Source organism: Tachypleus tridentatus, chromosome 9 (assembly GCF_004210375.1).
Source record: "Tachypleus tridentatus isolate NWPU-2018 chromosome 9, ASM421037v1, whole genome shotgun sequence".
NCBI classification, from domain to species: domain Eukaryota; kingdom Metazoa; phylum Arthropoda; class Merostomata; order Xiphosura; family Limulidae; genus Tachypleus; species Tachypleus tridentatus.
The window spans coordinates 159126618-159153910 of record NC_134833.1 but is presented as its reverse complement, the minus strand read 5'-3'; the positions used below and the strand labels follow the sequence as shown (position 1 = coordinate 159153910).

The window sequence follows — 27293 nt, the reverse complement described above, 5'->3', positions numbered from 1 at the left end:
CTGTCGCAGTTCATTGTAAAACATACACCTAAGCCTAAGAACCTCTATTTATTAGCGGGGTTATCTTTCCTCCACTGTACAATTCACACATTTCCTTCATTAGTCTGAAGTCTTTTATCCCTGTGCACATGAGTGTAAATCGAAGCGCACATGGCAACAACTTTCACACGGAGCCATTCAAGATGGAATTACGTATGTTAAAAACTGTTGATTTTATCATACGCTCGCAGCGCTACCTGTCATTTTCCGGGCTTTCGAGAAAAAACGAAAAACTTCTCTATCTTCTGTTCCACCTTTTGATACGTAACAAAATATTGCGTGAATTTATGAAAAACAAAACTTGGGTTTGATTTGTGCGTGTGTGTTTCTTATAACAAAGCCACATCGGGCTTTCTGCTGTGTCCACCGAGTAAAATCGAACCCCTGATTTTAGTGTTGTAAGTCCGAAGACATTAGGGGACTTGCTTTTTGAAAATAAACTTCAAACCTGTTTTAAATCAGGGTTTCATTATGAATTATGTCTTTTTAAGTTATTTTTTTTCCCTTCACTGGCAGGGGTAAATAGGCCTTCATGGAGAATATTTAAATTATCTTACACACGTTGAACAAGTTCTAATACCCCTAGCCCTCTACAAATATTAAAATTTCAAACCTAAATATGTATATGTTATTATATTTAAATTTGCTTTAATGTAAGTTTAATATAATTTTTATGAGTGTGATACCACATTCACATTAAAATATTAATGTGTGAAATATACAACTAAGAAAACGCAATATTATACTTTATAATGTATCAAATGAAAAACAAAATCTACTCTCAGGGGTCGAACCATCAGGCGAAAAAAAAAGTAGAATAGAATACATTTACTGGCTTGAATATAATCTCATTTCATATAATAATTAGCACCCAGTAGCATAGCAGTATGTTCGTGGATTTATAACGCTAGAAATTGGGTTTCGATATCCGTGGTGGAAAAGCACAGTTAGCACATCATGAAGCTTTGTGCTTAATTTCAAACAATCATAATACGTATTAATACCAATATAATGTAAGCCTAATTTTATTTTATAGGCTATGCCTACTGTTTGTGTTTTCTCATAGAATATTTTAATTCTGCATAGATGTTTTTTGCATATGAGGTTAAATATATGATATATTAGTAGACGTTTAATAAATAAACTATAACTAAATAGGTCTGTATATTTTAATGATAACAAAAATAATGAATTATAGTCTATATTCCTTCTCAAATACGATGTCGTGAACCGACCCAGTGTATATTAGGCTAATAACGTCTTCAGTGTAGTCTCTCAGTGAGTTAAAGTGCTTGCCCTCTTAGGCTTAGGTTATTATGTTCCGATCAATTTCGAAACTACAGTTTATAACGACACTTTACAACTTTTTTTTTTCACATAAAATTAATAGATTCGCGGTAAAAACTGTCACATATCTAAACCAAAGTTTGTTTTACTTCACTGTTTTTATGATCGTTTGATATAATTGTTTGTAAACTGAAGTCTTACTTGGAATTGGCTGTGACGTAAGGAAGTTTTGTTTTGTTTTCTGTTTGTTGAGATCCTGTCACACGTCACTTCCTCACAACTGTTTCCACGTGCTGGATTCGGTGTAGCAGAAAGTTACAGTCTTATATCTAATGTCACTTACTTCAACATTGAATTTTCATTACATCTTGATTGATTAAAGGTGTAAAAAGAAAATATAACTCTGTAATCAGATTTAAGAAACCCTTCATTCCTATCTGACAACGTTATAAGTCTGCATATAATGTTGTTTAGGTTATAGATAAATAAGTAATTATAATAGTTGTAAAATAAAGTATCTTGTTATAAAATCGTTACATTCATTGATAATACAAACATAGCAGAACAGTAAAAGTAAATAGTATTACTCACCACACTTAGAAAACATAACCCTTACAGTTCTGAATGTATGCGGACTATTGGCACGTTTTAACACTCATTATATTCAACACCAGTAACAATGAAACGTTTGTTTGTTTGTTTTTGGAAATTCGCACAAAACTACTCGAGGGCTATCTGTGCTACCCGTCCCTAATTTAGCAGTGTAAGACTAAAGGGAAGGCAGTTAGTCATCACCACTCACCCCACCGCCAACTCTTGGGCTACTCTTGAGAATAGTGGGATTGACCGTCACATTATAACGCCCCCCACGGCTGAAAGGGCGAGCATGTTTAGCGCGACGCGGACGCGAACCGCACGCCTTACGCGCTCGACCATGCCAGGCCATAACAATGAAACGTATACAAGTTTTATAAAGCGTGGAATATGTTCAACTTAAGCCTTTTTTTTTTCCATTTCTTTTCCGCACTAAGTACCACGTTACTGCTTAATTTTTGACATTCCTGCAAAGTTGTTTTCATTAAACTTCTATTAATTAGTTTAATTTTAATTATTCCAAGATTTAATGTTTTCTGTCTGGAAGTAGATAAAATTATCAATCTAAGATTTTATTCAATAAAAATCAGTAATGGGGAACTCTATTTTGCCAATTGAAAACCTCACAACTCACACAAAATATTATATTAAATTCTCCTCAGATGTAAGTCTTCACAAATTAGCTGGTGTTACGTACTTTGTGCCATATGCATTGTTGTTTTAAGTATTGTTAGACTCTGTGGTAATTTACTGACTATTGTTAATTTAGTCAGGTGTCCACGTGCTTAAAGTGCTACAGCTGTCTTCATTGTTAGCCCAAGTGTTTCAGATTTTATACACTGTATTTGGAATTTTCCTTTTGGTACCTCCGAGTTAACTCATCAAATATGGATTTTCAGTAACACTTTCTGTGTATTAATTATACCACTTCGTGCAGTATTTTAAACGGGGGGTCGTCTCTATTGTTAATTAGCGCGATTACAATCAATCGTTACATTCTAATTGTTTTTACAAGTGTTTGTAAAAAAAAAAGATTTACTGTCAGTGTTACATAATCACTGTGGTTATTACAATATTGATATTTGTACTGGTTCTTTTGTTACCTACATTAGTTGGCGCTTGGGGGCGCTTTGGTTATGATGAGAAAATAATGGAATGTGCTGTCTTAAAGGTTGACGGACAATCTTCAAAATATTTTTTGTTCACTTTCGGTTTTTCGTTACCGTCAGTAATCATTGTATTTTGTTACACCCGAATCCTCTGAGTGATTAAGAGAAGTCCGAGTCGTCTCTACAAGTACAACAATGCCCAGCGAAACGACCGAGGTACCAAGAAACGTCAGGAAGAACGGCGCCTCACAAGAATGGTTCTCATTATTTTCTGCTGTTTTGTTTCCTTCCACAGACAATTATTAAGGTAAGTGAACTGAAATACACAAACAACTTTAAAAGAATTGCTTATTTATACTTGGTTTTGGTAAAAGAACAATAAATGAATACTTACTCCTGCGAATTTTTAAAGTTCTGATTGGTTAACCATTTAGTGTCATAGAGAAAGCAAACAAATTGTCCAAAAGATAAAACTTGTGAAAGTTTATACACCTTAATTTGCAATTTTTAACTAAATGAAGATACATTTATTATCAATAGTCATATTTTTAACCATTAACACTACTGTATACACCATATGACCAAAAGTATGTGGACACCTGACCATCACACTTGTACGTGCTTGTTGAGCATCTCATTCCAATACCATAGGCATTAATATAAGATTGCTTTGCTGCTACAACAGCCTCCACTCTTCCGGGAAGACTTTTCACTAGATTTTGGAACATGGCTGCAAAGATTCGCTCCTATTTAGCTACAAGAACATCAGCGAGATCAGAGACCGATTTCGGGCGAGAAGGCGTGGCTTGCGGTCGGCGTTTCAATTCATCCCTAAAGTGTTCGATGGGGTTGAGGTCAGGGCTCTGTGCAGGATTGTCAAGTTCTTCCACATCAACCTCAGCAAACCATGTCTTTATGGACCTCGCTTTGTGCATGGAGACACTGTCATGCTGAAACAAAAAAGGGCCTTCCCGAAACTGTTGCCACAAAGTTGGAAGCACACAATTCTCTAGAATGTTACTATATGCTGTAACATTAATATTTCCCTTAACTGGAACTAAAATGCCTAACCCAAACCATGAGAAACAGCCCCAAACCATTATTCCTCCTCCACAAAACTTTACAGTAGACACTATGCATTCAGGTAGGTAGCATTCTCCTGAAATCTGCCAAACCCAGATTCGTCCGTCAGACTGCCAGATAGTGAAATGTGATTCATCACTCCAGAGAACGCGTTTCCACTGCACCAGAGTCCAATGGCGGTGTGCTTCACACCATTCCAGCTGATGCTTGGCAATGTGCATGGTGATCTTAGGCTTCTGTGCAGCTGCTCAGCCATGGAAATTCATTTCATGAAGCTTCCGACGAACAGTTCTTGTGCTGACGTTGCTTCCAGAGGCAGTTTGAAACTCGGTTGTGAGTGTTGCAACTTTGGACAGACGATTTTTACGCGCTACGCGCTTCAGCACTCGGCGGTCCTGTTCTGTGAGCTTGTGTGGCCTACCGCTTCGTGGCTGAGCTGTTGTTGCTCCTAGACGTTTTCACTTTATAATAGTAGCACTTGCAGTTGATCAGGGCAGCTCTGACAAGTCAAAAATTTGACGAACTGACTTGTTGGATAGCTGGCATCCTGCGACAGTGCCATGTTAAAGGTCATTGACCATTTCAGTTCGACCCATTCTACTGCCAGCATGTATCTATGGAGATTGCAAGGCTGTATGCTTGATTTTATGCACCTGTTAGCAATGGGTGTGGCTTCAATAGTCGAACCCACTAATTAAAAAGGTGTCCACATACTTTTGGCCATGTAGTGTATCTTCTCAATCGGTATCGTTCATTTAACTTCAAACTTAAACATCTATCCAGAATAATAGTTTAAAATATATATGTAAAAAACGACCGGTACAGGTAAAGAAAACTATGTAGAGCTGCGGACAACATTTCGACCTTCTTCGGTCATCGTCAGGTTTACAAAGAAAGAAAGAGGTAACTGACCGATAGCTGACCACATGTTTGAAGGGGGTTGTGTAATTAAGTGTAGGAATCTAGAGATGTTGGATTATATTTATTAATACAGGTATAAACGTGTTCCTTTGTATTGGTTTATTTTGGGCTTGAGTTGTTGTAAAAGTAAGGTTTCTTTAATTTTGCGTTTGTTTATGTTGGTTTCTTTATTTAGTATTTGGGTGATTTATATGTTTATGTTGTGTTTATTTGACTTGCAGTGCTCGAAAACGTGTGAAGGTGACTTTTTGTGTTCTGTGAATCTGGTTTCCATTTTTCTACTTGTTTTTCCAATATCGAAGTCGTGGCAGTTATCACATTGTATTTTATAAATAATGTTGGTGTGGTGTTTGTCAGTGTAGTTTTTACATAGTATAGACCTCAGTTTTGTGCCTGGTTTTTCAATAAATTTGGTATTAACTGGAATGTCATATTTTGTTACTAGTTTTTGCCAAATGTTGGTTATTTGTTTGCTGATGTCAGGAATATATGGTATGCAGCAGTATATGGTTTCGTGATTTTTTTGATTCGTGAGCTGTATTTACTTTAGTTGGTTGATTTTGCTTTCTGTCTAGGTGTGTACGTATAATGTTTTCTACGGTTTGTGGAGGAAACTTATTGATGTTGGTGAAGTATTGTTTTATTTTGTCTAATTCATCGTTAATTTTATCTGGTGAACATAGTTTTATGGCTGTGTTTATTTGGTTTCTTAGTATGTTGAGTTTTTTTGTTTTGTTTCATGTGCTGAGTCCCAAGAAATGTATAGTCCAGTATGGGTGATTTTTCGGTGAATTTCTGTTTTAAATTGTGTGTTGGTTCTTGTAATTTTGAGGTTAAGAAATGATATTTGATTGCTTTCTTCCTGTTCACATGTGAAGTTAATGTTGGGATGTATAGAGTTATTGTGATTGAACAAATTAAGTGTGTGTTCTGTAGATGTGAATTCCGCAACCGTGTCATCTACATATCTGTACCAGTATAGTGGTGGATGTAATGCTGTGTTAATTGCTTGTGTTTCAACTTGTGTCATAAAAATATTGGCTAGGACTGGTGATACTGGGTTGCCCATGCTTAGGACATTTGTTTGTATATAGCTTTGGTTGTTGAACATGAAGTTTGTCTTTATCGTGGTGAATTCTATGAGTGTTGCTAATTGGTTACAGGGAATGTCTATAGTTGGGTTAGGGTCTCGGATATAGAGTTCTAAGGATATCTTGCAGGATTCAGTGGTTGGAACTTCTGTAAAGAGGGATATAACATCGAAACTGGCCATTAAGGCTTTATGATTAAGTTGATTTAGATTAGACTTGAAATTAAAAGAGTCTTTGATGAATGAGCTGGCTGATGTTACATGTTTGGAGAATGCCCATGCTATGTATTTACCAAGATTGTACTTAAACGATTCACATGTGGACATTATTGGTCGTAATGGACAATCTGGTTTATGAGGTTTGGGGATGCCGTATATTTGCGGTGTGCGTGAGTCAGTTTTACGTAGGTAGGAATAAAGTGTTTGTGAAATTGTGTTGGCTTTTTTCATTTGTAGTAGTAATTTGTTCAGTTGTGTCACGTGTGTCTTTGTTGGATTTGTGTGTATTGGTTTAAATTTGTTCGTGTCTGATAGGATGTTCTTTATTTTCTGGATGTATTCATTCGTGTTCATTATGACTATAACGTTACCTTTATCTGCTTTTAGAATTTTTATGTTTTTATCTTGTTTTAGGTTTTTAATGGAATTAATGTCTCTTTTTGTAATGTTGTTTTTTAGCTTTCTGTTTTGTGAAATTATGTTGATGGTTTTGTGAGACAATTCTTTGAAAAAATCGTTTAAGATGTTGTTTTTAGGTGTTTCTGGAAAATATAAATTTGTAATTTTACCTGGGAATTTTGGCTGTTGGATGTCAATAAAATTATCTAAGTTGTCTTCTTTCTGTTGGTTGTTTTTGGTTGTTTCCTTGTTTTTGTTCTCTGTAGAAAGTATCACAAGTCTCCTGTCTAGATCTTCTAAACATGTTTTGATTTCTAAGGTTGGAATGTACCTAGGTGCTATTGCGAAGTTGAGTCCTTTGTTAAGTAGATGTCTGTGCTTAATTGTCGGTCGGAAGTGTTAATTATGAGGTTAGTCAACGGTTTGTCGTTTTGGTGTCTTTTCTGTTGTTTACATCTTAGTTTTTCTAGTTTTTTGTTGTGGCAGATCTTTTTGTCTCTGTCATTCTTAGTATTGATTTGGTTTATGTTTCGTTGTATAAGTCAGTAAATCTCTGGTTTAATGCAGCATGCTAGTAGATGGTTTAGGTTATTTTTTTGTTTTTGTAAGTCATGTAGTTCTTTGTATTTTGTGTTCAACATGGCTTTAAGTAGTGTTTCTGTAAATTTTGGATGTTTGTGCAATGATTAAATTGTTTTGATAGTTTTACCTTTACAAAATTAGGGTTAGTTGTTCCTTTCTACATTGTTGAATGAAATAGATGTCATTTCTTCTATTGATAATTCTTCGGTTTTAAGTTTCTTAGTTTCTTAACGATCGTATGAACGTGTACTGTTAATAGTGGTGTAAGGTATGCTAGTTCAGACATAATGGTTACATAGCTACATGAAGAAGACACAAAGACTTACACTTCTCGTACAATCGCCGTGATGAAATAATAATGAGTGATGACGAGAAAACCCACTTGTAGAGAAAAATATATGTAAAAATATACATGTAAAAATATACATGTAAAAATATATATGTAAAAATATACATGTAAATTCGGTTGGTACGGGTAGAGTAAACTCTATGTTGAGGAGCGAACAACGTTTCGACCTTCTTCGGTCATCGTCAGATTCACAAAGAAAGAAAAAGGTAACTGACAGATAGCTGACCATATGTTTGAAGGGGGTTGGGTAATTGAGTGTAGGAATCTAGAGATGTTGGATTATATTTATTAATATAGGTGTTCCTTTGTATTGGTTTATTTTGGGCTTGAGTTCTTGTATAAGTAGTTTGCGTTTGTTTATGTTTGTTTCTTTATTCAGTATTTGTGTGTTTCCTATTGTTATGTTGTGTTTATTTGATTTCCAGTGTTCGAAAACGTGTGAAGGTGACTTTTTGTGTTCTGTGAATCTGGTTTCCATTTTTCTACTTGTTTCTCCAAGGTTTCTCGGTTAGGGAAAGCATTATTTTTAGCTTTCAACTTTCAAACTTATCACTACGTCACGGGGGGAATCAGAAATAAAAGTAAAAAAAAAAACTTAATAAGAGATCTGATAGATGTGTTTATCCCCATGTTGTATGTAGTATTAAATTACGGTATAGATGTGTTTATCCATATGTTGTATGTACTATTAAATTACGGTATAGATGTGTTTATCCATATGTTGTATGTACTATGAAATTACGGTATAGATGTGTTTATCTATATGTTGTATGTACTATTAAATTACGGTATAGATGTGTTTATCCATATGTTGTATGTACTATTAAATTACGGTATAGATGTGTTTATCCATATGTTGTATGTACTATGAAATTACGGTATAGATGTGTTTATCCATATGTTGTATGTACTATGAAATTACGGTATAGATGTGTTTATCCATATGTTGCATATTTATTACTTAAATAGGTCTGTGTTACACAAAAAATATTTTTATGAAATATATTTCTGTGAGTTGGAAATGTTACAACCTAGAAGTAACATTCTTGATTTGAAGAACCAACAAAATTAATTCTATGGTTTATCTAGACTGTTTGTTACCTGGAAGTGTGTTTAATAACAGAACTGTAACATTTATATTATGAAACAAACACAGATCTGTTACAACAATATACAATAACGGTTAATATGGAGTTACATCTTTTTTTCGCGCTTTGTGGCGGGAATGGTAGAACAAAATTGTCATATTTCTAACAGAATAATTAGCATGATTTGGCACTGATTTCCTTCACAAGTGTGCAAGAAATTTATCTAAAGCTTGACAAATATTTAAATAATAAAGACTAGTTTATAGTTAATTTTGTTTAAATTAAATTTTTGTTGAGTGAATGTAAGAATTTAAATGGACCGACAGGTATTTTTTGTTATGTTTATGAACGTAATTATAACATGGAATCATTTTGCAGTGTCGAAAGTTTTATTTTAAAGTTAAAGAAACGAAATATTTATATCATGCAAGACAGATTACTGCGTAGACTATAGAGACAAATTATACATGTATTGTTCCAGTAATTAGGAAATAGCCCTACAAGGGATCGTACTGTGCTCTATCTGATAAGTAAAAAACAGGTTAGGGTTACAATTACCTGCATACCTTGAATATATATATATATGTGATATAGTATTTTGCTTTTCTAGGTAGCAGACAAGAAAACCAATTATCCTGTTTTACACGTATTTGGGTATCTTCTCATTTAATCCAGTTCTTGTATAAACCCTATCATCTATGGAGTTACCAACAAACAGTACCGAAAAGCCTACAAGACAGCATTGTTATTCAAAGCGAGGGAAAGCAGGACAACCAGCGCTAATGCGTCGAACACGAATGACATTAGTAATAACGTAGTCATTTCGAACATTTCAAATATATACCAGCAAAATCTTACCAACATAAAACAGTCTGAAGATAATAGTGCAAGATTCTAACCGAATATATATATACAGGGTAGATTTAGTTGATGAATTAGGTTAAACAGATATGTTTTCAGAAGATTTTAATTAATTAGGCAATTGTTAAACACACTATTTTCAACTACGTAAACAAGCAATGTACTCATTAAGCCTTAAAGTTGATATCATATGACTGCAAAGATGTTTATATCTCACATCCCATTTAATTTATCCAATTTAGGTTCAATGCCACGGACTTGTAAATACACTTACTGATTTTTAATGCTTTCTTTATAAAAGAAAAATTATTTTCTCTGAAGAAATACGTTGCCATATTTAGTAAACTGTGTCACTAGATAAAGCAGTTGTAAGTTATCGAAGTAGTGTAACCATCGTAACACGTCCCAGATAAATACGAGGAAATGTTTGTTAAAACTCGTATTTACAGATGTAAAAGAAGTGTCCAATAAAGCAAGATCCTGGATTACTTTGTGTTGAAAGTGATATTCTGTTTTGACAGATCACAACACAAACAGATACTGTTAATAGATACTGATGTACTGCCCCAAACTATAAACATTAATGGAATTACGCTTTGTGTAAACAGACTCCCCAGTAACGTCATTACAACAACTTTTGGGGGAAGGAAGACAAAGCTGAACTGTAAGTTCTACAAAAAACATAAACTGTTCATGACGTATGTAACGCAGTTACCGTTGTATAAGTTTATTTTAATGCCCACATTTGTTTCAATATAGTTTATACGCATGTGACGTATATTGTTGGATGTATATTGTGAAAGTCCCGTCTGTTTTCTAAATTTGTAGAAGATTCTTGAGAGTGAGAATGAACAATATTTGTTTTACGAAACCACTAGCGTGTTCGAACATTGAAGGTTCCAGAATTTCGATTGATTCACATAAAAGCAACTACCAGAGAGACAGTAATAGATTATTAACAACCAGCTACAGTCAATGTGCTACAGACCTCGCAAGCTATAATTGTAATTAATCCTTATTAATCTGAACACTACAGATTTTTACCACAAGCATCATAGATTTCGAACATTACAGACCGTTTAACTTCAATGAATTAACTTCGGACGTTTGCACTTCTAGGAGGGCATTAAATGACTTAACTGGTAAAAAGTCAGCGGTGTGAAGCCAATCAAACCAGCTAATTTAATCAAAATGTGTAACAATATCAGCTCAGAATTAATTTGCTCGTCGTGGATCTCGATAGTCGATAAAATATTCAATTCTAGACCGAATGTAAGACTCAGTATCGTCTGTATGCTTGTAGAACTGTTGTATATAAATCATTCTTTGTAATACCCGCTATTATAAATTGTAATGTTGTTTGTATATTAAAATATATTTGTGTTAAGAAATATAAAATTGTGTGTATCGGTGTTGTTGGCAAATATCATAAATATTATATTACCATTTAATTAACTTTTAAATTCAAATTTCCGGTTATTTGAAATAGCAATATATAATGTACTTAACATAATTAATTGGAGACTCGTCCTAAATAGATTATAATATGTAACACGTATAATGTTCTCCCAACCACCATAGTCCCCTAGTTACCACTACGGATTGTCTCTCTAATTAAAAGTGTAGACCACTGTTGTCTTTAAAGTGTTATACCTCTTTACTGTGTATGTTTCCCATGAGCTGTCAAATGTACAATGACATTGGTTTCCAGTATCTGTTTCAACAGTCTAGTCACAAAGTAATCCTTAGGAGTTACATCCAGCGACTTCACCAGTATCCTTTTGTATAAAATTGCATGATTTGTTTGTTTGGAATTTCGCGCAAAGCTACACGAGGGCTATCTGCGCTAGCCGTCCATGACTTAGCGATGTAAGTCTAGAGGGAAGGCAGCTAGTCATCACCACCCACCGCCAACTCTTGGGCTACTCCAGGGGTTCCCAACCTTTTGGCACTCGCGACATGAAAATGTAATTGATGAAATAAAATTAACGTTATCTCAAGCTACTTCTAACAAGGCTACGCGACGCCCCTGCCAAGGCTTCGCGACCCACCGGTTGGGAACCCCTGGGCTACTTTTTAACAACGAATAGTGGGATTGACGGTCACATTATCACGCCCCCACGGCTGAAAAGGCAAGCATGTTTGGTGCGACCCACAGATTACGAGTTGAATGCCTTAACCCACCTGACCATGCCGGTCCAGTAATTGCATGAATGTATATTATATTCTTCAATTGTTTCAGATATGTAACGGTTGAATGCTGGAATATGACTTGTCGCAGGTCTCTTTCTGAATGGTCGTGGATGCGCAAGTTGATACATATTTCTTTGTTTCCCAGTGCCACTAAATATAAGATGCGCATCCATGATTGAAATTCTACATCTCCAGCCTAATAACACCTTCTTGATCTGCGTATTTGATTATTTTGTGCGTATTGAAAATAATTTCAATATAAAATACTGAAACTCACATATTTTAGTTTATGTATATATGTCAATAAGTAATATCTATGTTGCACACACGTTACTGACAGTATGTTGTGAAAAACTTACTTCTAATAAATCAACATCGTGGAGTCTTAGATAGATTTATGAAAGTTTGGACAGGTTGGAAACAGAAAGTTCTGAGCAACATAATGACTCCCTTACGTATCTTTGGAAACTTCTAATTAGGTGAGTTTATGCCACTGAAAAAAAATGAATAAATAAAAACATTCCACATCTTTACCACAATTATATCGATATTAAACTGCCACAAACAAACGTCTACCAGTAACCATTGCGTATGTCAGTAACTCCTCTAAAATATAATAATACATTAAAGAAGCCCCTAAAATTGCTGCTACAATGATCAAGGTGTTTCCTTAAATTAAAGATTAATTGTTGGACGTAGTAGTGGTGATATATGTAAGGATTATATGGTTTAACCTACACATAACTTTGGCTTACTGAATCACTTTCGGTCCAGCATGGCCAGGTGGTTAAGGCATTCGACTCGTACTACGAGGGTTGCGGTTTCGAATCCCCGTCGCAACAAACATGCTTGCCCTTTCAACCGTGGGGCGCTATAATGTTACGGTCAATTTCACTATTCGTTGGTAAAAGAGTAGCCCAAGGGTTGGCGGTGGGTGGTGATGACTAGCTGCCTTCCCTCCAGTCTTACACTGCTAAATTAGGGACGGCTAGAGCGAAATTCAAAACACAACCAAAGAAACAATTGAATCACTTCATGTTGGATTAAGTAGGATGTTTTATGGTTAATGCCAAGCTAACCAATGGATATTTATCTTTCTTTATTCTCTCAGCTGATTCAGATTCTTTATCGTAAATCAGAAAATTTTAGGGAAGCAGATCTGTATGTGCGTCTGTATATGTATAACTGTTTTAGAGTCAAACATAGCATAATTCTTCCAATCCTATAAAGATAAAGGCTTATGGCGGTAACTAAAAACACAATTCATAAAACAATGAGTTTTTTCTCCTATTTTTCAGTTAGTAGTTTTATATTTTACCAGAAATTCCAACTGGAATATCATATGTTTTATTTTATCGAAAAAAGATTTTTGGAAGGATTTGTTTTGTTTTAAAGTTGCTGGGAAGTTACACAAGGGCTATCTACGCTGATTAAAATGAAGGAAAAATAAAGATTTATTTATATAATCTTATAATATAACATTTAAACGGTATGGGATTATGATTCATGTTGGAAAACGTGGAATAATTTGTTTGCTTGTTTTAGGGCAAAGCACTACAGGGCTGCCCTCTATGTTCACTGCGGGAAATCGAATGCTGTTATAAGTTTCTAAACTTACAGCTGTTCCATCTGGGACGATTTTGGAGAAAGCATGACAATTATTAATATTATCTTCAGATTATAGCAAACTATGAACTTAGAGGTAAATTGAAAATCAACCTGATCATTGGGATGACTAATTAATTATTTTTTTTTTTAATTTCGCGCATAGCTACTCGAGGGTTATCTGCGCTAACCGTCCCTAATTTAGCAGTGTAAGACTAGAGAGAAGGCAGCTAGTCATCACCACCCACCGGCAACTCTTGGCCTACTCTTTTACCAACGAATAGTGGGATTGACCGTCACATTATAACGCTCCCATGGCTGAAAGGGCGAGCATGTTAGGTGAGATGGAAATCAGCTAATTAAATATACTTTTCTTACATATCGCTTACAAAGGTTAATTTACATTGAGTTCTAGTAAAAAACTAAGTTACGTTAAATAAGGGTTAAGTGACAGTAAAAAATGAGGAAACTTTCGTATTTGTTTTCAAATTTGGATGAAAAATCAAATTTCAAAGAACCTAAAAATCTTCTTAGCCTGGAAGCTGAATCATTATTAATTCAACCCTGTTTTCTGCACTGCATTTTGCAACCAGATTAAACCGGAAATAAGAAAGTTGTTTTTTTCTTTCTTTACGTAACATTACTTGGTATTAAATATCTTGTCGTCACATCCATCAGGAAGATTAACCCCAGTAACTTGGCACGTTTAGTATTTGGTAATAAGTTAATTTGTAGCTAAGTCCTTACAATTAGACAGAAGTATCGTAGTTTCAGAAAATGACCGTGTCGTGTATGACGAAGTTTTTATTTGCTTTCTATGTGTGTGACCACTTCTGTTACCAAAGTAGATTATGCGGCTTAATTTGTACTTTACTGTGAAATTCCCTTGGTTTGTACACGTTCTATCAAGCTACATTATTTTGTACCCTCTGAACTTGGATAATTTTTTCAATATTTAAGTATTTCCATATTTTTCTGCCTGTTTTACAGACCAATCAGAATGGAAATAAATGTGCCAACAATACTGAATGACACTGACATCTGTAACAAGTCAGTTTCAACAATGAGTCCTGTGAATAATTTCAATATTGTTTTGTACTTTGCCACATGTCTCATTATTTTTTTCGGTATTGTTGGTCTCTGTGGTAACCTATTAACTATTGTTGCCCTAGTTAAAAGTTCACAGATACGTGGTTCGACAACTGCTGCTTTTATTGTGAGTCTGAGTGTTGTAGATTTCTTGTATTATATCATCAGTCTGCCTTTCACTGCTTCTGATTATATCCTCCAGAGATGGATATATGGTGACGTCCTCTGTGTTTTTTATCCCTTCATGCAATACTTTACTTGTGGACTATCTTTACTCTCAGTCACAGCGATTTCTATCAACCGTTACGTTCTCATTGCACACCAGAATCTCTATAATAACATTTATAACAAACAGGGCACTGCAGCCATCATTATTGGATATTGGCTGTTTGCTTTTATCATATTGTTCCCAACGTTAATTGGCAAATGGGGGCGCTTTGGTTACGACGAAAAAATTTTTACTTGTACTATTTTGGAGGTCGATGGACGATCTGCTAAATCGTTCGTTTTCGGTTTGGCTTTTTTTATACCGTGCGTAGCCATTGTGATCTGTTATGCACGAATATTTTGGGTCGTGAGAAAGAGTTCTCGTCGAATGAAAATGCACTCGAACTTGAACATTACGGAAGATACAAAGGGTAGTGATGCGAAAAAACGCGAACAAGAGTGGCGTATGACAAAAATGGTCCTTATCATCTTCTGTACTTTTCTGATTTGTAATCTCCCTATTACTATTGTTAAGGTGAGTACTGGTTAGGGGCCTTACATAAATATGACACTGTTTTTATAGCTAATAATGCTTTTGTCTGTAAATATATGTGAAATATTTAAAACGGTTTTTTTGTCAACTTCTGAATTTCAGAATTTTCTGTTTTGTAATGAATGGAAGTAATTGAAATTAATTATAAATTATGAATAATTTATGTTTATTTAGATATTGGTGGTTCTGTTGAAGAATTTGACCAGGTGGCTAAAACAGTTTGTAGAATGTTCCATACTACCATAACATTGTTAAATACAAATAATATGAACCTGTAATGACTGATTATGAAAAAAAACCTTTCTGGTTCGTTTTTGTTTAGCCATAAAGTGGTGTACAAGATCTGTAGATCTCCTTGTACACTTGTGAACTTCATTATTTGAACAATGTCTTCACTTACCATTTGAATTATCATTACTTCTAATTAACGACAAAAATTACGAATTTACTCAGATGTAAGAAATTTGTTCCTTCATTTGAAGATACAGCTAAATGTTTTAGTTAATATACATATAAATTTAAATTAATAATTAGGCTTAGGAATTGTACAGATTACTAATATGACAATGGGAACAATGGCCCAACATGGCCAGGTGGGTTAAGGCGTTCAACTCGTAATCTGAGGGTCGCGGGTTCGAATACCCGTCACGCCAAACATACTCGCCCTTTCAGCCGTGGGGGCGTTATAATATTACAGGTAATCCCACTATTCGTTGGTAAAAGAGTAGCCCAAGAGTTGTCGGTGGTCAGTGATGACTAGCTACCTTTCCTCTAGTCTTACACTACTAAATTAGGGACCGCTAGCGCAGATAGCCCTCGAGTAGCTTTGCGCGAAATTCGAAAACAAATACTATATTTTTGAAAATAGTTCTAGAATTTTTATCAGTCCATCTGTCGAAAAAACATATTTGCCACTAGGAGGAAAAAAGTTTATTTAAGTGAAATTGGTACAATATATTTGCTCTAGAAAGATAAAACAAGTATATTTAAGTAGATATATTGGATTAATCACTGGATGTATGTGCTACCGTCATGTTCTTTCACAACTAGATAAAGAAAGTTTAGTACTAATGTCTTAAAGTTTAGCCAAATTGAATATAAATATGTACGTGCTCTTGGTAAGGTACAGATCCGACATTATAATTAAACACGTTTGTGCTTACCGTATCATTAATTAATATAAAACGTCTTGTGTGAGTTCACGACAGGAAGTAGTTACATCATTGAGAAGATGTAGGATGATTTTGTTTCAGTCTCTTCGACATCTTCCTCACAATAACATATTTCTATACGACTACGGTGACTACTAGGAAATATGACAGCATAAAAAGGAAGTGTCTGGGATTAAATGTAGCATTCCGGGAAGTTCATGAGGGAAGTTTCACTCACTTATTGTAAAAAAATGTACCCGTTAGTCACCTTCAAAAAAATAATATTTTGAGCTATTCAACTGTTTGTTTTGAATTTCGCGCAAAGCTACACAAGGGCTATATGCGCTAGCCGTCCCTAATATTGCAGTGTAAGACTAGAGGGAAGGCAGCTAGTCATCACCACCCACCGCCAACTCTTGGGCTAATCTTTTACCAACGACTAGTGGGATTGACCGTCACATTATAACGCCCCCACGGCTGAAAGGGCGAGCAAGTTTGGTGCGACGGGGATTCGAACCCCCGACCCTCGGATTACGAGTTGAACGCCTTAACCCACCTGGCCATGCAGGGGCCCTTACTCGACTGTGTTCAAGAATATTCAATGAAGAAATTGGATTCTTAGAAATAAAAGGTTTCTATCTTACAATAGCACTTCAGATAAGACTTGTTAGTGTTAAATGTAAAATAACCATGTGTCTTCGACATGTTATTTCAGGTTACAGATAAACAAAACAACTGCCTGATTCTACAAGTATTCGTTTCGATCTTGGTCTACGCGAACTCTTCTATTAACCCTATTATCTACGTTGTCATAAACAAACAGTATCGACAAGCCTACATAAACCTTTTTCATTAGCAGTGGAGTTACCGAAAACTGACTGGATCTATTTGAATTTTTAGAACAAATATTAAATGATTGACAAGTTGCTAATTTTTCAATTAGCAGCAAGTACGTGGCGCTGTTTACTTTTCGTGATATGATCTCACAAAGAGTTAATTTAAATTTATAAAAGCTGTTTGTGTATGTATGCTCATCACTGATATGTCACCACAGATATGGGTCTTGGTTGACATGACCAGCATGTTTGGTATTTGTACATTATTTTCGTGGCAAGTTTCCAATTATGCGACGGTGCAATACCTTCAGTGAGAGACTTATGACAGAAGGATTGTTGTTATTATGAAGAGACAAAGAGTCAGAAGAGAAAGCGTTCAGAACTCTTCTTTAAAGAAAGAAAACTTACACAGTAGAACCTCTACCACAAGGGTAGGATCCACTCGCTAGGCCAAACAACAAACAGAACCCATCTTTATGAAAGTGAAATTTCTCCCTCGCAGAAAACAGCTTGATTTTTTTATTTTAATTTAAAAGTTAATTCAATGTTAATATGTATTAAACTTACGATATTTGCCAACAAGAGTGACAGATACAATTTTCTTTCTTAACACAAATATATGTCAATGCATAAACAACAATACAATTTATAATGACAGTTATTACAAGTAGTTATTGCAGATAATGACTGAGATATAAAAAATACAAACTTACAAACTATGCTAAGTGTTCTATCTGGTTGAGAATTGACCCCCTGCTAGTACAGCGGTATGTCTTCGGATTTACAATGCTAAAATCAGCGGTTCGATTCCATCTGTGGACTAGCTCAGCAGATAGCCCAATGTGGCTTTACTATAAGAAAATACACACACACACACACATATATACACACACACTGGTCTAGAAGTGAATATTTCATCGTTAATTACAATTCATAATTTCCCAACGTCTTATACAGTTTGTTTTGTAATTTAACAGAAAGTTACAGAAGACCAGTTTGCAAGTGTATATAGCAAAGGTATCCCTAATTTTGAACTGATATACAAGATAAAAGGTAGCACCTTCCGTCAACTCCTCAACTACCCTTGTCTGGTTGAATAGATGGATCTAACTTTCACTCTTGTAACACATACACTACACCAAGGTGCAAGGTGCATTTTTATGGTGGTGAGTAGCGAACCATGAATTCTCGGATACAAACTTTGGACACAATAATCACTAGACCATTCTTGCCCTAATTTATAAAGTGCAATCTATATACTACTATTTAACAAATACCTGAAAAATACATATTACTAGTTATTGCATGAAGGGTCGGACAATAAGAGGGGCTAATGGGTGCAATTGTCCTGAGATCCTCTGAATAATAGGGGGAGAAAAATACAAACTGGATGTATCAGTGAAATACATGTTTCTAACAATATCACAATAATAACAACAGTTTTAAGCCCTTCATATAAACGTATTATTTAACACGTAATGTATACCTCCGCGGTACAAGTTTGTTGTCAGTCACAAGAGGATATTTAAAAGTAATTAGCTAAATGTTTTTTGTATTGATTCTCTCATGACGTAACGGAGCTAAAGCCGGATTTTTCCTAAACCAACTGAAACTCAACTGTATTTTACCAACATGGCCTGGCATGGCCAGGTGGGTTGAGGTGTTCGACTCGTAATCTGAGGGTCGCGGGTTCGAATTCCTGTCGCACCAAACATATAGCCCTTTTAGCCGTGGAGGCGTTATAATGTGACGTTCAATCCCGCTATTCGTTGGTAAAAGAGTAGCCCAAGAGTTGGCGGTGGGTGGTGATGACTAGCTGCCTTCCCTCTAGTCTTACACTGCTAAATTAGGGAGGGCTAGCGCAGATAGCCCTCGAGTAGCTTTGCGCGAAATTCAAAACAAACAAAAACCAAATCCAAATCTTGTAACAAAACACTGACTTCAACACACCTTTCCGTAAGAACACATTGGTCTACCTTTCCTAAGTCCTCCGTCTTCCTTTCTATGGTAATGTTGTTATTTTTATTAGCACTTAAACTGAAAAAGTCTTTGATTATAGCAACCGAAATCTTTAGTTTCTCAACCCAATCATGCTTTAAGGTACCATGATACCAATAGTATCATGTCATGCTTTAAGGTACCATGATACCAATAGTATCATGTCATGCTTTAAGGTACCATGATACCAATAGTATCATGTCATGCTTTAAGGTACCACGATACCAATAGTATCATGTCATGCTTTAAGGTACCATGATACCAATAGTATCATGTCATGCTTTAAGGTACCACGATACCAATAGTATCATGTCATGCTTTAAGGTACCACGATACCAATAGTATCATGTCATGCTTTAAGGTACCACGATACCAATAGTATCATGTCATGCTTTAAGGTACCATGATACCAATAGTATCATGTCATGCTTTAAGGTACCACGATACCAATAGTATCATGTCATGCTTTAAGGTACCATGATACCAATAGTATCATGTCATGCTTTAAGGTACCATGATACCAATAGTATCATGTTCTTGTCCGTCGAAACTTTCTGCTCTTTCCATGATACCCTAACTCATATAAATCCTTCAAAGCCACAAATGTTTCATGGTACCAACTGTATTTAGACTTCGCAGAATATGCTGTTAATTGTTTTTAAATAATACTTGATTTGAGCACTTCTTTCATTTCGAAAACAAATTATGCGCTGTTTGCGTGTTTTCCTGTCCCAACGCTAGCAAGGTGAAAGATTTATTTGGAGATGTTTCATCCCTTCATCACATTTCCGGTTCCGTTTGTTAGTTTGTTTGGTTTGTGTTGAACATCGCTCAACACCTACACGATGGCTATCTGAGCTAGCTGTCCCAAATTTAGCAGTGTAAGACTAGATGGAAGGCAGATAGCCGTCATCACCCACGGCCAACTCTTGGGCTATTCTTTTACCAACGAATAGTGGGATTGATCGCGTATTTTAACGCTCCCATGGCTGAAATGGTGGGCATGTTTGGTGTTACCGGGATTCGAACCAGCGAATCTCAGATTACGAGTCACGCGCCCAAACATACAGCCCTTTTCGCCGTGGAGGCGTTATAATGTGCCAGGCCTCATCCGGCCCTGATTTGCCTGTATTTCATCAGCATTGGAATATTCAAGTTGGACTAACGCAAGTCGATTTTTTGAAACAAAATTTTCCTTAATTTGAACATTCTTGTTCCATCACTTTCTCGTCTTTGACAATTTCAAGACTTTGAATCCTGGATAATTTGAACATGATTTTTGAACCACTTGATGTCATGTGTTGATCTGCTTCCAAATTCTGTCAGTACACTTGCATGAAATAACAGGTTTCTTAAAATCACTTGCATCCACAAGAACTGCAGTTGTTCCTACAATGTCACCCTGAAATCAAAGAGCAGAAACGATCCATCCTTTCAATGTGATGTCATTTCCATCTTCCAATTACGCTTTCAAAGCCGTATTCACGAATGAAAAGTGGTGTCAAAGTGCGTTTTTTTCCTGTTTTTGCCTCTGTATAGACCAGTCTAGCTGTCCATCTGGAGTATTGTTAATTTAACTCATTATTAAACTTACAAATGTATGAAATAAGCTCCTGAGATCCAAGTCCTGCAACGTTAACCTGTCGAATGTGACGTCACGAAGGTCTAAAAAGTAAGTCTTAACTTTTGTTATCATAACTAAAATGGCAAGATTACTTACTTGGACATTACTCTGGTTTGTGTATCCATCTTATACGTAATCCACAAAAGTATTTTCAGTAATTTACTAAATAATCATAATATCCTATTTGATTCTCCCTGAACTTCGTGGGAAGATGTTTTGTTTGTGCTCCAATACGCAAAGCATTTTTGTTCAGTCGTTAGATATATCTTCCATAATAGTTGCAATGGCATTGAACCGAATCCTATTCCTTAAACGGTGCGAAACGTAGCATATTACTGAACCTTTTGACGCAGGTATACACCGAAGCATGTTCAAGATCTCTGGACGATATTTCCCCATAACTGTATGCAAGAAAACTTTCACTTTTGTTTTAAAACATGTGTAGCAGGTACTGCATTTGTTACAATCTGAAATTCAGTCACCACCTGCTGTCACTGTTCTCAAGCATTGTCCATCATCTACCGCTATAGCATGTAGACAAGAGTACAATAGATCAGTGCTCCAATGCTGAAGATGTCATTTGGCGTACGCAAACGACATGGAATTCTCCATCGATTCCCACTCGTCCACAATGGATTGCGTCATGGCCTTCACGCTTTCAATGTCTATATTGCAATATTCCATTTCTTTCACGCGTGCTACCATCCTCTTAAAAATGTCGCTTGTCTACTTTATGTAGAAAATTCTATTTTATCTAACCTTCACTTGCTCGTGAGATTCATCGCATCTTTGAATATTGACTCTCCAACTTACTGTGCCGAATCATCATGTGCTTCATTGTACTGGTTTCATAATGCTTCCAAACACTTTCCTCTTAAGTCTAGTACTGGTAGATGTCGATATAAATAACCTGGAAGTCATAGGTTGCGAACTGATCCAGGCTTTAGATCAAGTGTTGTATTCAGAAAAACGATTAAGCTTGCTCAGTCAGTTCGAAAACTGACATTTTTTTCGAGGGAAGTTTTTTCAGCTTTCAATATATCAAAAGTCTTGCGTAAGCTTACAAGTTGTAATTTGCCACACAGCATTCTTTTTACACGGACAATGAAGCCATTCACTTTCCCCTCTTGTTCTGCTTTTCATGACTTCTCGCTGAATCAAACCACCTTCCTTTTGTAGTAGGTCATGAAGTAACTGTCGATCAAGAGATTTTGCAAGCATACTTTGAGCAACCATTGTATTAGTCAAAACACCAACTTGAATAACGTGTTTACCCAGCTTATTCCTATTATCCATTTGGTTTGGACCTTCAAGCAATCCTTATAGCATTTCTGGATCAGACGGACATAGTAACCTCAGACCTCCGCTAGTCACAAGACCACAGACACGCTTGTACAGCTCTCGCTCAGTTTTCAATGCCCAATATCATACAAATTTTCTTCAATTTGTCAAGCTCGGTCAATACAATTGACCTTAGTTGCCCTAAGCACTGACCGTCTGGTCATTCTTCCCTTTCTTACTGACCTTTGGATCTTTCGCACCACTCCACAGATACCTTATGGGATAACATGGAAATGGTTTGCTGTACATAAAAAACACACGTTCGAATCACTAATCGCATCTTCCACCACGTGACAAAGAAGGGTGAGTTCGTGCATCGCGTTATTTTATTGAATAATCATTTCTTCGTCTTCAAACAGCGAATCACACAACAAATAAAGTTTCTAATAATTAATAATTACATTAATTTTGACCAGGAACATTAATATTTAATTAGCTCTCCTTACATATTATATTATTCAGTTTTGATCCCTGTAGGCAACTTTCTTGTGGATATATCTTGCTACAGGCCTTCTCGTAACTTAGACCACAGTTTCGGAACAGCTAAATCTTATACGTATGGCAGTGTTATTCGGTTTTTGTGGTATTTTTCCGCGCAAAAAAAAAAAAAAAAAAAGATTCCGAAATTTTGATTTTTGATCTGCGAAAAATTTCTAATTTCTGACTGATCAATATGGCCCGTCATTGCCAGGTAGTTAAGGCACTCGACTCGTAATATGAGGGTCGCGGGTTTGAATCCCCGTTACAGCAAGCACGCTCGCCCTTTCAGCCGCGGGGGCGTTATAACGTGACAGTCAATTCCACTATTCATTGGTAAAAGAGTAGCTCAAGAGTTGGCGGTGATTGGTGATGACTAGCTGCCTTCCCTCTAGTCTTACACTGCTAAATTAGGGACGGCTAGCGCAGATAGCCCTCGTGTAGCTTTGTGCGAAATTCAAAAACAAACAAACTGATCACCCATATATATATATATTTGATGCAGTTTTAAATTCGCTGAAGAAAGCTATTGAAACTATGATTATATAAACATGCAACTGAATTTATTTTCAAAACTAATTGTTTTTGTCTTATTCTTCTTGTTGCTTGCATAGTATGAGGACAACCTCTCCTTCAAAAACTGGGCTTCGAATCATGAAGCGCCGTTGCGCGGAGTTTCTAAAAATAACACATGATTGTCTTTAATCAGCCCTAATGTTGTGGATAGAAAATTATGATAAAAATTTTAAAAAATAAATTCTTGTATAAAAATTTGTCATTCTAACAAACTGTAACGCATTGTGTAAACTACTAACGTCTATGTATCTGTCCGCTTATAACTGGCTAACTGCTGAACCGATTGTTACTAAAGCCTGCATGTATTCTTAGGTCGTGAGGGGCGTGAACGACACTGGTGTATTATTTCAAAAGTTTTGAAGTTGACGTTACCAAACATATATAAAGATAAAGTGTGGGAAGTGCTCAAGGTATTTATTCCCTGTCAGCCACGGCCCGGCATGGCCAGGTGGGTTCGACTCCTCATCTGAGGGTCACGGGTTCAAATCCCGGTCGCACCAAACATATTCGCCTTTTCAGCCGTGAGGGCGTTATAATGTTACAGTCAATCTCATTATTCGTTAGTGAAAGAGTAGCCCACGAGTTGGCAATTGGTGGTGATGATTAGCTGTCTTCCCTATAATCTTACTCTACTAAATTAGGGACGACTAGCGCAGATATCCCTCGTGTAGCTTTGCGCGAAATTAAAAAAAAAAAAAAACCCTTTCAGCCGTAAATACCCTTAAGAACGAAGGCACGCGACTGCTGAAACAGTGTTCTTTAATAATTAATAACTAAATTAATTTGATCATAAAAATTAATATTTGATTAGGTACCCCCTATTTCTAGGTTATATTATTTAGTTCTGCTCTTTGTAGGTAACTTACTCTGAACAACAGTTAATATCAGTTTGTCACCTATTCAAATACACGTAGCTATGCATCGTGCTGCCATCTATCCTATAAAAATGTTTCCTTTTTATGCTGATAAGAATGACTCGTTTCCGCTGGTTTTTATTCGTTTGCTTGTGTGTGACTGTGGATACGTCATGTGATTCGCTGTTTGAAAACTTTCTGACGAGGAAATGTTTACTCAAAAAAACAACATGTGTAATGTAAGACATGAACTCACTATTCGTCGTCACGTGGTGGAAGGCGCGATTAGTGATTCGAACACAAAACGCAAGACTTGCGAAAGGAAGGGTAACCTAGTTCTCTGAAGATATGACTTCTTTGTGTCAAACTCAAGCGATCTATAAACATCAAAGCATATAGCTTAACTGTTTCCAGGTTTGTTTACTAATAACTGGTTGAACTAGGTTATTTTCAAACTGGTGTGTGTATCTGTATTACCAAAAGTTGGTAGTTTGTTCGTTGTCGACATAAAGTGTAGTAAAATGACTTTTTGGAGTGAAATAACCGTTTCTGCTTTGTGCCAAACAAATAATTCGGAGTGAAAGTTTTTCTATTGCTTTTTCTAATCATTCCAGTATAGGGAAAGACATTTGTTCCTCTAAGTGAACGGATTTTACGTTTCCGTACGACCTCGAGTATCCTGCGATTTAGAACGTGACTTATGTTCACTTTTGTTTAAACAGCCACTAATCCACGTTGTTCAAAAATCCTAAAATATTTTATTAAAAACCTGTATCAGCTAAAAATGACAGGAGACCACCATAAGTTGAGATTCCTTAGTGGAGATAATCGTTTAATAGAAAGTTACAAAATCGACGTTACTGAATCCGACATAAGTACAAGAAATGTGACGTCTAGTGTTTTGGCCCTATTTCAAGATTACCCACAGTCCTTGTTGAACTTCGGTGCTGCTTGTTGCATCATCTTATCCATCGTGGGTATCCCTAGCAATGTGATATCTGCTATAGCTATAACTCGTTATCCTCGGCTGAAGAAAAACATTACAACAGTTTTCATAATTAACCTGTGTATCGCAGACTGTTTGTTCTGTTCGTTCACCCTTCCATTCGCTGCGTCAACTTTTCTTCAACGCGGTTGGACTCATGGAGAAGCGCTTTGTGTGATCTTCCCTCTGATTCGATACTCCAACGGTGCAGTTTCGTTACAAAGTGTTGTGGCAATCGCTATCAACCGCTACATTCTAATATGTCACCCAAAAATCTATAAACAAATATACCAGCGACATTGTTTGGTCGCCATGATAGCGCTCATCTGGATCTTTGCCTTTTCTCTTCTTCTTCCTCCATTGATCCAAGTTTGGGGAAAACTTGGATTTGATCCCAGCTCTGGCACTTGTACCATTTTGGAAGTCGATGGAAAATCACCAAAAACGTTTCTTTTCATATTTTCGTTTGTGTTTACTTCGACTGTTTTTGTATTTTGCTATACCCATATCTACTTCGTTGTTCGCAAAACCCAGAAACATGTACAAGAACAAAAGCAAAATACATTGTCAAAATGCTACGACAGTATAGAACAAGCGCCCTCTAGCTACAACAATTCTTCGTTTTCACCTACGATTGAGCTTCCAGATCAGAGAGATTCTCCATCTCTCAAAATTTCGCTTTCTTCCAAAATAAACAAGAAACTGTCCAAAGATATCAAACTTCTGCGTATGATTTTTGTCATTTTTTTAATGTTCGTGGTCTGTTATCTACCTATGACGTTGGTGAAAGTTCTGAAAGTAGAACAGAAAATCCCTGTGGTGCACGTGCTGGGCCACATCTTCATCTATTTAAGCGCCTGCATCAATCCAATCATCTATGTCTTGATGAGCAAGGAGTATAGGCAAGCATATAAGAACTTGTATTGTTGCTACCAGGAACCAAACGTTAGCAGCAGCGGACAGACGTAAACCATCTTTTTTCTGTGTTATACCTTAAAATGTGTTAACTACACGCAAATATTTTGTATGGACACAGGTAATTCGATAATGGAAATTAAAATGATTAATGTTCTCAGTAACTTACTTCCAGAGTGCCATTAAATTAATTAAAATTGTTTATGGCATAAATGTAAGACTGTTTAATTACGTTCCTTTAAAGTAAAGTGAAAAGGAAATCCATTTAAATACTTAGTAACGAAGTGTATTAACACTCGTTATTGAAATGTGAACCACATTTTATTGAGGTTAATTTTGTAAACACTGAATCATTTTGACGAGAATAATATGAATTGCATATTTTGAAAACAAGCAAACTTTCTGTCACCACACAGCATACGTTAGAACAAACACAGAATGAGATATATATATCAGACCATTCGAAACTATATCGATGAAACCGTCACTGTATTTTATATAGCTGGAACAAACATGAGATAAGACAAATTTCAGACTCTTTGAACCTATATCTATGAAAACGTCACTATATATCAGTTGTTAGCTAAAACAAACACAGGATAAGACAGATTTCAGACCATTTAAACCTGTAACTATGAAATTATCAATTCGCTGTATATGTATGAACTGTTTGAATGCGATAAAGGACAATTATGAGACCATGACTGAAGTTCTAAGTTGTTTTGATTTACCGAATTACAAGCTGATAATATGGAAAACACAGATTTTTCACACACTTTACCTGTTACTAAAACATTCAGTACAACAACACTGTTTGTCTTTAATCACAAGGTCTTGTTTAAACCACGTTTTATAGAAGTTTGACAACTTTAATTGAACTTGTTCCGTAAGTAAGCTTAAGTTTTATGGAGTTTACTGCTGCTAGCCGTTATATAGCTAGCCTATATAAGCCTAACTACTCTAATAATTAATAATTAGCTTTAGATATTAGAATCAAGCCAGAGAAAAGGAAGAAATGTGGCTTTATGATAAATTTGTGGTTTTGATCATAACTTTAGTCTGCGTAGATTTTATGCACGTGATGTCAGGAGCTTCTGATTGGAGGAATGTGACGCCATGTTGGAAGGATACAAAGAGACCTTAGTCTCTTTTATGAATTTGTCATATTTCCAGATTTTGTATTTTTATATTGTATCAAAATAATTTACTCTCAAATTCGAGGGTAGTGATAAGTTTTAGTATTAATTTTAACATGGCAAGAAAAGAGT

The 27293-nt window shown here is 35.9% G+C and overlaps 2 protein-coding genes and 1 pseudogene across 2 annotated transcripts; all 3 read left to right on the top strand.

Annotated features, from left to right (window-relative positions):
- The window catches only part of LOC143227543 (uncharacterized), a 45013-nt pseudogene extending 33020 nt beyond the window's left edge, over nt 1–11993 (top strand).
- A 2090-nt stretch (nt 11994–14083) lies between these two features.
- On the top strand, nt 14084–17834 carry LOC143226791 (G-protein coupled receptor moody-like). Its single transcript, XM_076458205.1, has 2 exons — nt 14084–15250; nt 17135–17834. The coding sequence occupies exons 1-2, from the start codon at nt 14420–14422 to the stop codon at nt 17273–17275; spliced, it is 972 nt and encodes a 323-aa protein (XP_076314320.1). The 5' UTR covers nt 14084–14419; the 3' UTR covers nt 17276–17834.
- Nucleotides 17835–24264: 6430 nt separating this feature from the next.
- Nucleotides 24265–26728, top strand: LOC143226790 (G-protein coupled receptor moody-like). The gene has a single exon (XM_076458204.1). It carries the CDS (start codon nt 24910–24912, stop codon nt 26077–26079), a length of 1170 nt encoding a protein of 389 aa, XP_076314319.1. The 5' UTR covers nt 24265–24909; the 3' UTR covers nt 26080–26728.
- The last annotated feature ends 565 nt before the right edge of the window (nt 26729–27293 follow it).